Source organism: Bison bison, unplaced genomic scaffold, assembly GCF_000754665.1.
Source record: "Bison bison bison isolate TAMUID 2011002044 unplaced genomic scaffold, Bison_UMD1.0 scf7180017864038, whole genome shotgun sequence".
Classification (NCBI taxonomy): domain Eukaryota; kingdom Metazoa; phylum Chordata; class Mammalia; order Artiodactyla; family Bovidae; genus Bison; species Bison bison.
Window position 1 is genome coordinate 4,390,619 of NW_011494610.1, and position 8,925 is coordinate 4,399,543.

General features: G+C 59.7%; 1 protein-coding gene across 1 annotated transcript in view; it reads right to left on the reverse strand.

Moving 5' to 3' along the window:
- Nucleotides 1-8,925, reverse strand: part of FAM65C (family with sequence similarity 65, member C) — a 73,906-nt gene that overhangs the window by 24,998 nt on the left and 39,983 nt on the right. Inside the window, exon 2 of the mRNA XM_010835123.1 lies at nt 3,831-3,949. Coding sequence (XP_010833425.1) covers nt 3,831-3,940 — 110 coding nt within the window. The 5' untranslated portion in view covers nt 3,941-3,949. The remainder of the gene's footprint in view (nt 1-3,830; nt 3,950-8,925) is intronic.

An 8,925-nucleotide genomic window follows, 5' to 3' on the forward strand; every position in this document is an offset into this window, starting at 1 on the left:
CCAAGCCGGTTGGTCTGCCCGGGGTCGTTGAGAAACATTGGCGGCCCCGGGTGCATGACAGCCGCAGGTGCGGGATCCGGAGGCGGGCGGGGCTGGCGATGGGGCAGTAAATAATAGTATCGACCGGACATGTTTCGGGTAAAGACTCAGAGTTCACTGCAAGCTCACCTTTCCTCCTGTGTCGGTGGTTCAATGCCCGGGATGAGGACAGACACCCACACACCTGCCACGGTCGGGTCTGCTCTGGGGGCTCCCTGGGTGCCAGCACGTGCCTCCTGACATCTCTGAGCTCTAGCCCCCATCTGTCCTTTCTCTAGTCTCCTCTCCTTGGAAATCAAGGGCTGATGCTTAGTTTTCACACTGACATTTCCCAGGCATGTCAGCGGAGGAATTCCCAAGGCGAAGGGGACATCGCAGCAGATCCTGGCTCAGGAGTGTCCCTGCGCCACAGCCTGGGGGAGGGGAGACCTGGCTGAGGAACGGCAGGAAGGGGTTAAGAGCAGCCCTGCCTGTCAATCAGGGCAGAAAGGGGACAGTGTCAAGACCTGGCCTTCTTCTTCACCTCCCCACCTTAGTATATATGCCTTATGTTATAATATATTATTATGTATCAATGTTTATTACACATGGCCTGGTTATATTAATAACAGTCCTTCATGCCTTAGTGGAAAATTTCCAGATTACTTCCCCAAGTAAATTCTTTGATTATGCAATTAAAAAGAAAAAATGTCCAGAGTCAAAGGGTGCCAGAGCAGGAATGTGGGCTGGGGACACCTAAGTGGAGCCCGGCTCTCCTCTTGTCCCGTCTAAGGTTATTTTTGCCTGACCCGCCCCCACTGCCGAGCGCCTTGGCGAGCGGCTCTGTTTCAGCCCGGTTGGATTACCTGGGCCATTAAGCCAGAAGGTGAGGCCTGAAACCCAATCCCCAGAACCAAGGGTCCAGACCCCTGGGCGCGGGACAGGGACAGGAAGTTAAAGATAGGCCTGCTGCTTCCTGCGGTCGCGGCAGCGTCTCCCCCACCCCTGGCGAGGGCACTGCAGAGGGTGAGGCCCGATGGCGGCCACTCAGGAACCTCAGACCTCATCCAGGGTACATCTCCTCTAGAACTCCCTGTGAGGTTGAGAGGGGCTGGACGAGGACCCCCAGGAGGGGCCCGGGACATTTACAGCCACCGAGGCCATCTCTCCCAGACTGGGATACAGACTCTGCAGGCATCTGGTCAAGACAGCCTTGCTGATGACCACTGAGCTCTAGGGTCAACAGGTCAGATCTGCTCAGTTCTCTTTCTGCCCAGAGACCCAAGGAATCCAGGAGAGGCCAGCAAGAGCCCGGGGATCCCCCTTGGCACACTCTTTGTGCAGAGCTCCCAGTGGGGACATTTGCCATGTATACAGGGAGTCCGGAGGCCCCCAGAAGCCTCGCAGGAGGAGAGCTGCCGGCAGGACGGGAGGCAGAATCGGTGATGAGTCAGGGCAAGAGAAAGTGCAGGACCCTTTGGTCAACACTTGCTAAGGATTTTGGGATCGTGACAGCAGAGTGTGGACTGTGAGCATGGGCAGGGTCCACAGACCCCTCCCTGCTGCAGAGCCCAGGGACAGAGCCCAAAGTTCTTCCGTAGAAGTCAGAGGAAGGCGCCCTCCCGGAGGCCCAGCCGCACTCTCGGCTCCACGCACATTCAGCCAGGGCAGGTCCCACGGGCGGGAGGCCCCCGGGGACAGGCACAGCTGTCCTTGGCAGCCCTGTACAGACCCGATGGGGTGGGGGCCCGGTGAAGCCCAAGAAGACGCAGCTCAGAAATGACTGGATGCAGAAACAACGTCGTTCCCTGGCCAGTTTGGACGTAGCCCCTCTCCGCAGCATTTACGGAGCGCCCACTGTATGCTTTCCTCATAGGGGCACCCACATGGTCCCTCCTCAGAGGCTTAGTATCAGGGGTGCTGGTGCTAACTCTGAGGCTTTGGCCAAATTTCTCCCCATCTCGGGGCCTCAGTTTCCTCTGTGCCAGCCTGTCCGTGGCTCCCCTCATGCTGTGCCTGTCCCAAGAGCCCCCATCGGGTCCTCTCCCTTCCTGAGCACTCTCTCCCCGGCCGGCCGCACTTTCTGCCCCTCAAAGCTCATTCCCACCCCAGGGCCTTTGCACTGCTGTCCCGCTGCCTGGAAGGCCTCCCCACCCTCACGCCCTCTCTGCAGTACTCGACTCCTCTCCCCTCCAGCTTCACTGAACTGGGTCCCTCCTCCCTGTAGCCCCTGCTGCCTGCTTGCCTGCCCTGCTCTAACTCCGTCATGACGCCTGCCTCCAGCTGCACCCAACCCGAGTGTCATTGGCTTAGAGGGTGCAGCCTGGAACAGGGCCTGACCAGAGTCGGTGTCCAGAAATACGTAGGGAATGAATTACAGGTTCCTTAGGGTTTCACCAGACCTTGGCTGGTAAAAGAATCTGCCTGCAATGTAGGAGACCCCAGTGTGATTCCTGGGTCGGGAAGATCCTCTGGAGAAGGGAATGGCTACCCGCTCCAGCTTTCTGGCCTGGAGAATTCCACGGACAGAGGAGTCGGGCGGGCTACAGTCCACGGGGTCGCAAAGAGTCGGACACTAACTGAACAGCTTTCCCAAGGGTGCTTCCAGGATTTCAAAGCTGGCGCACCTCGGAACTGAGGAGCTGAGCGGGATGAGGGAGATGGGAGGGCCTGAATGAGGGGCCCAGCCTCATGGCGGCAGGGGCCCCCTTCCCCACCCCAGGATACGGCAGTGAAGCTCAGGCCCCTGAGACTCAGCAGGACCGGGCCAGGTGAAGGAGGGTGGGGAGAGTTCTGGGTGGAGGTGGGCATGGGGCTGAACAAAGGCCCGGAGCAGGCAGAGACACCAGTGGGGGCTCACAGCGCAGCAGCCGGCCAGGCCTGGGGGGCAGGACTGGACTCTGAGTGGGACGGGAGCCCATGGAGGGTCTCAGGAGGGGAGCGCCGTGGTGAGCTCAGGTCGCTGACGGGGTCACTGGCCCACCAGGCCCTGCGCCCTGCTCAGGTGCCGTCACAGTCGCTTGGCCGGCAGCTGGCGGGCCCCTCAGGATGCCAGGGCCAGCAGGGCCGTGGCCCCAGGAGCGGGAACGCAGCTTGCTCCCGGGCACTCCCTGAGGTTAGAGGAGACATCACGGAGCCGTCGTGAACCCAGTTCCGGGCGTGAGTCCCGACCAGGTCTGTCTCTGCAGAGGCCGCTCCGCCTCCCTGGAAACCTCCCACAAGCCCCTACTGTGTGCCAGCATGCCCCAGCAGTCACCACATGTCGCCTCCCTGTACCCACATGGCAAGCCCGCGAGGGAAGGACACTGGGCCTCCCCACTGGGCACATGAGGGAAGCCAGGCTCAGGGAGGTGAAGTCACTTGCCCCAGGTCACAGGTGGCCCTATTTCCTGTTCCATCAACCAGGAAGGACATTCTATCCCAATTCCACCTCCAGGAGACTAAGTTCCAACTCTGAATCTGTCTCGCTGTGTGGCCTTGGGTAAGTGGCTCCACCTCTCTGAGCCTCAGTTTTCTGATCTGCCAAGTGGGCCTGATAAACTCAGGCAGATCAGCTTACAGGATCAACAGCCAGGAATATGTGAGATGACACCTGTTTGGATCCGAAGCAAATTAGAGGTCTCTCCTAGCACTGAGTCTCACGCACGCGCGCATACACACACACACACACACACACACTGCCCCGGGCTGCGGGGCTGGCAGGAGTGAGAGCCTCAGGGCCACCGGGAGCAGAGAAGAACGCCCTCACCACCCTCCTCCCCAGTCCTTGGCCTTCAGACAAGCCTCCCCCGCGCGGCGTGGGCAGAACTTACGCGATCCTCCGGCTCTGGGCGCTGCTGAAGCCCGCGAAGGAGGCGCTCCGGCCCATGACCCCCACGGTCCCCGTGTCCCCGGAGGACAGGAACCGCAGCCTCACCGACATGGTGGTCACCTGCGGGGAGAGGGCGGGACAGTCAGCCTCGCAGTGGCACCTGGCAAGTGCTGACTGCAGGCCGACCACCCTCCACCGGGGCGCCCAATGGACCGGGGGGACGGCCATGCTGTGCCCAGCTCACAGATGAGGACACTGAGGCTCGGTGAGGTTGCGGGAGCAGGAGCGAGATGGGAACCGGGTCTCTCTCTGCGCTTGGGTTCTCAGCACCTATGCAACGCTGAGTCCTCGTGCAGGGGGTCCAGCAAGTCCTGAGCCAGCTCCTCTCACCGCCCCTCTGCCAGGAATCCCGACCCCCTCCACAAACTCATATAGAGCATCTCCTGTGAGCCAGACACCGAGCAAGATGGGCCAAGCCCTCGCCCTCTGGGGCTCCTGGTCCAGCTGGAGGCTAAGAGCCACCAGGGACAGGAGGGTGTCCCTAGCAGAGTGATGGGGGTACCAGACCCACCCATGGAAAAGGCAACCAAGAGCTGAGAAGGCAAGGCTGAGGAGGGAAGAAGGACAAAGGGAGGGGGGGAAGGGCACAGGCAAAGGCCTGGAGGCGCAGAGGACCAGGTACAACCCAGGGACGGGCAGCTCAGTGGGTGGGGGTGTGGCCCCAGGTGAGGCTGGAGAGGCCAGCAGAGCACAGGCCGGGGGGCCTCAGCGGCCCCAGGGAGGGCTCTAGCCTTGCAGTTGGCTGAGGGTAGCTGGGAGCCATGTGAGGTTTTGACCAGGAGGTGACGAAGCCCAGTTCACAGGATGCCGGGCCACTGGCATCGGAGGCTCCCAGAAGCTCCCGGTCCACTGTCTCATCTCTGACCCAGCTGCAGCGAGGCCGGCCTAGAACCCTGACTGTCTTTTCCTTTTTCCAAACCATCTTGAGACTGGAAAAAAATGCCACTACATCCCTTGGGAATAACGCCAACTGTCTTCCAGCAATCGGAAAGTTCTCCTGCATATCTAACCTAAATCTCTGCTGCTACAGTTTCATACCTCACTCCTCGACCAGGGTGGAGTCAGTGCTAGGATTTCAGAGACCCCACTGGCCTGCGGGGGGGTCTGCCCCACCACGTCATCTCCTTCCTGCTCCCCCTCAGTGAGGCCCCTGCTTCCCACAGTCCCCCAACCCAGAGGCTGAGTCCAGACTCCACGCCTCTGCCCACCCTGGGGCCTCTGGCTGGAATAACAGTCTCCTTGGGGCCACGTCTGTCCAGTGTCTAGCCCTGCACTTTGTTTGTAGCCCCTGACAGAGGCTCCAGAGCCCTCACTCTGAACCCCCTGGAAGATCAGTGTAGCCCCACAAGCTTCCTCCTCCTCCAACACCCCTCACACCCCTCAGCCCCACACCCACTGTGCTTAGGTGAGCGCTGGAAACCAAAAAGCCAGACCTGGGCTCAAATCCCAGCTGCAGCTGGGCCACTCCCTGGCTCTGGGCCTCAGTGATCACATCTGTAAAATGGGAATTCAGGAAAGGATCAAGGAGACAACGGACTGAACAGCACATAATGTGAAGTAGACACCGGAAAGAGCTGGTTGCTTGTGCGGCGGTCAGCTGACTGAGACCCCAGCCTGGAGACCCCAATGCTGGGCAGGTGAGCCAAGGAACAACCCCTGGCCCTGACGGGGGAAGCAGCGACGGTTTGCTGAGCACCCACTGCATGGCGAGCCCCAGTGCCCGGGGCTGTCCCACCCTATAGACCTGTAACCTGCAGCCAGGTGTACGGACGGGGAGGTGGATGCAATCTGGAGGCGGAGGCAATTTATTGAGTGCTCATAAGTGCACGAAGTGCCTAAGTGAATTATCTTATTAGCTCCACACAACCCCCTTGGCGTAGGAGCTACGTAGCTCAGTAGATGAGGAAACTGAGGCTCAGAAAGACAACAAGGGAGCCCAGGGACCCAGCTAGGAAGCAGCAGAGCCAGGCTGAGGACCCAAGAGTTCTCAGACACGGACGCGGATGCCAGCGCCTCTCAGGCACGCGGTCAGGCATCCCCCACTCTGGGGGCTCACCCCAGCCCCACGGGGGGACCCCCGTGACCCCCACAGTCCCTACCTGGACTGCACGGCTGCCAGCCTGGACCAGCTCACAAGAGTCGAAGGTTAAATTGTCAGGAATGTTGGTAGCTTGAAATCAGCCGCGATAGAATTAAGTGCAGCGTGGAACTGGGCAAGTGCTACAAATTAGGTTTTGAGGGTTTTTTTTTCCCCTTGCTAGTTGTTAAACTTTTATCTTCACGCCGCTGCCCCCACCCCTATCAGCACAGGCTCTGGGTGGCACTGGAACCTCCTCAAACTGCCAAACACCCCCTCCCTCCACCTCAACCAAGCTGGGTGAGGGAACAGGAGGGAGCAGGCAAGGGGACCCCCAAGGTCAGCCGCTGGGGCGTGCCCGCCCTGAGGGTTGGGACCGGAACGCCTTCCTGCCACCATTCCCCTCCGCCCCCCACCACCCTCCCTCCCTGGCCTTCTGGGGCCTTCCTCCAGCCTCACTCTAGTCCTCCGCTTCAGGATAAAAGAGAAAGACAATTGCTCAACCGCTCAACAGTTCCTCTGCATGCAGTTCGCTAGAACAAACCCACCATCTTCCTGCCCAGAGCTAGGAAAGGAGGGCCAAGGAGGAGGAGATCTAAGGTTCGGTGCAGGCACACACGAGGTATCAGCCCCTGGCTGTGGACTAACAGTTCACGGCAGGGCCGTGAGGGCCAATGACCCCACTTTTCGTATGAGGAAAAAGGCTCTAAGAGGTGAAGAGGCTGGCTCAGATTTCTGTGTTTTCCATGTGAGGACAGAGGATGAGATGGTTGGATGGCATCACCAACTCAATGGACATGAGTTTGAGCAAGCTCCGGAAGATGGTGATGGACAGGGGAGCCTGGCGTGCTGCAGTCCACGGGGTCGAAAGAGTCGGACACAACTGAGTGACTGAACAACGATTTGAGGTCTGGCTGCTACGTGGGGGCTGATCCCCTGACTGATACCTCCGCCCTCTGCCTCCAGCCCAGATGCCACCTGCCCCAGGAAGCCTTCCTGGACCTCCCCTAGTCCCCAACTCCAATTACGGTGAACTGTGAAAGGTGAGTTTTTTTGTCTCCTCCACTAGACAGTTGCCAGCAAGCAGGGCCAGGGATGTTCTCTGGGGCCTGGAGGATTCATGGCACATCTTTCTGGGACCAGAGGCCACGTGCTTCCTCGACTTCACCGGGCTGTGCAGCTCAAGATGGAGGCCATGGAAGAACAGGACAAAGATAAGAACTTCGACTGTGTGCTGGACTCCAGGGAGTGGGGGACAAGCGTCTGCTGTCAGGGCCAGATAGTGAAAGTTCTTGGCTCTGCAGGCAGGCCTTGTAGTCTTTGTCACAGCTACGCAGCTCTATCGTTTTAGAAAAAAGCGGTCACCGACAATATGCAAATAAATGAGCCTGGCTAAATTCCGCCTAAACTTTACTTACAAATGCAGCAGCTTTTGACAGATGACCCCTGGCCAGCTCTGTGCCTGCTACCTGCTCCAAAAGCTTAAAATCTCATTTCACTCTTTCATTGCTATAGGAGTCAAGTATCATTATTATCGTTCCCATTTTGCATATAAAGAAACCGAGGAAAAATAAGTCATCCAAGGTCACACAGGGCGGAACCTTTAGAGCTGGGTTGAACGTGAACCTGACAGGCTTCAAAGCCTGGCTACTTCATGCTAGGCTGCACCTGCTTCTATGGGGTCTGCGCTGACATAACACAACCACCCCCCACACCCAACATGAGCCTGAAGCGGGGACAGGGGGCCCAGAAGGGAAGCAAGCTCATGATCGAGACCTGCCAGGCTAGAATGCGGCACTGGAGGTGGCTGAGAAACCCAGCGCCATCCCCGATAGGCTTCAGGGGGATGTGGAGCCCAGGTCCCTTCGGACCAGCGCCTGGTCTCAGCAGCGCCCCCTCCTGACCGGCCCCTGGTAGGGCCGATCCTTGGTCGCGGACCCTTGGGATCGCACCTAGCGGACTGCAGGACCGCCCCCATCTGGTGGACTGGCCGTGAGCTGGCCGAGCTGAGACCCCTGGGTTCCCAGGAGCCCCCAGTGGGCTCCCGACGGGCCCCAACGGATGTCTGTCACCTTTAACCAAGGGTCATCCTCGTAACGATGCTCCACGGTCGACACAACAGCAGAACTGACCACTCAGAGCAGAGACCAGGCACCCTAGAGCCCCCTCTCTTCCCCGCAAGACCGTCCCCCTCCTCCGCCCTCTTCCCCCGCCAGCGTGATCCTTTAGCGGCTGGGCTGTGGGCAGGTCGGCTGCCGCTGGCACTCTGCAGGGCTTGAGAAACTGGCCAGGGATCTCGTGGGGGTCCCTGGGCAGAGGAGAGAGACACAGAAGTCATGCAGACACCAAACCTCCGTTGGCAGACAGGACGTGTCCCTCGCTGCCTCTCTGCCGCCCAGCGCCAGAGGCTTGGGGAGCGCGGGGCCGGCGGGGCGGCTGAAGGGGCTCCTCACCCAGCAGCAGCTCCCCAGACACTGAAGGGACCGTCCTGGGCCTTCCCCGCCAGGTGCAGCCGGGGGGCCGGCCCCTGCCCCCGCTAAATCTGTCCCGTTCAGTGCTGCCCAAAGCTGCCCGCCGGCCGCGGGAACCTGCAATTTCACCTCATTTGGAGGTGATGCTTCTAAATTTAACGGCGTGGGCTCTCTGGGCTGGGCAGAGTTTATGCCTGTGTCCCTCCCTTAGGGCTCTTTTAGATCCGCTCAAATGCCAGCCAGGGATTAGTTTGCTTATAGGAGTTTCCAAAATAGCCCTTGGTTTAGCAGGAAAGGAAACGGCAAAATAGCCCAGGATGAGGGGTGTGAGTTTATACCAAAGAGGGAAGGGCTGCCTGGGAACCAGACCATCTGTGCCAGACACAGTCCAGCTCCCTCGTCTTCTCGATGGCCAGACCCAGCCCAGAGGGGTCAGACGACCTGCCCAGATCACCCTCAGGGGAATGGAGGGGCCAGAAGAGCCAAAA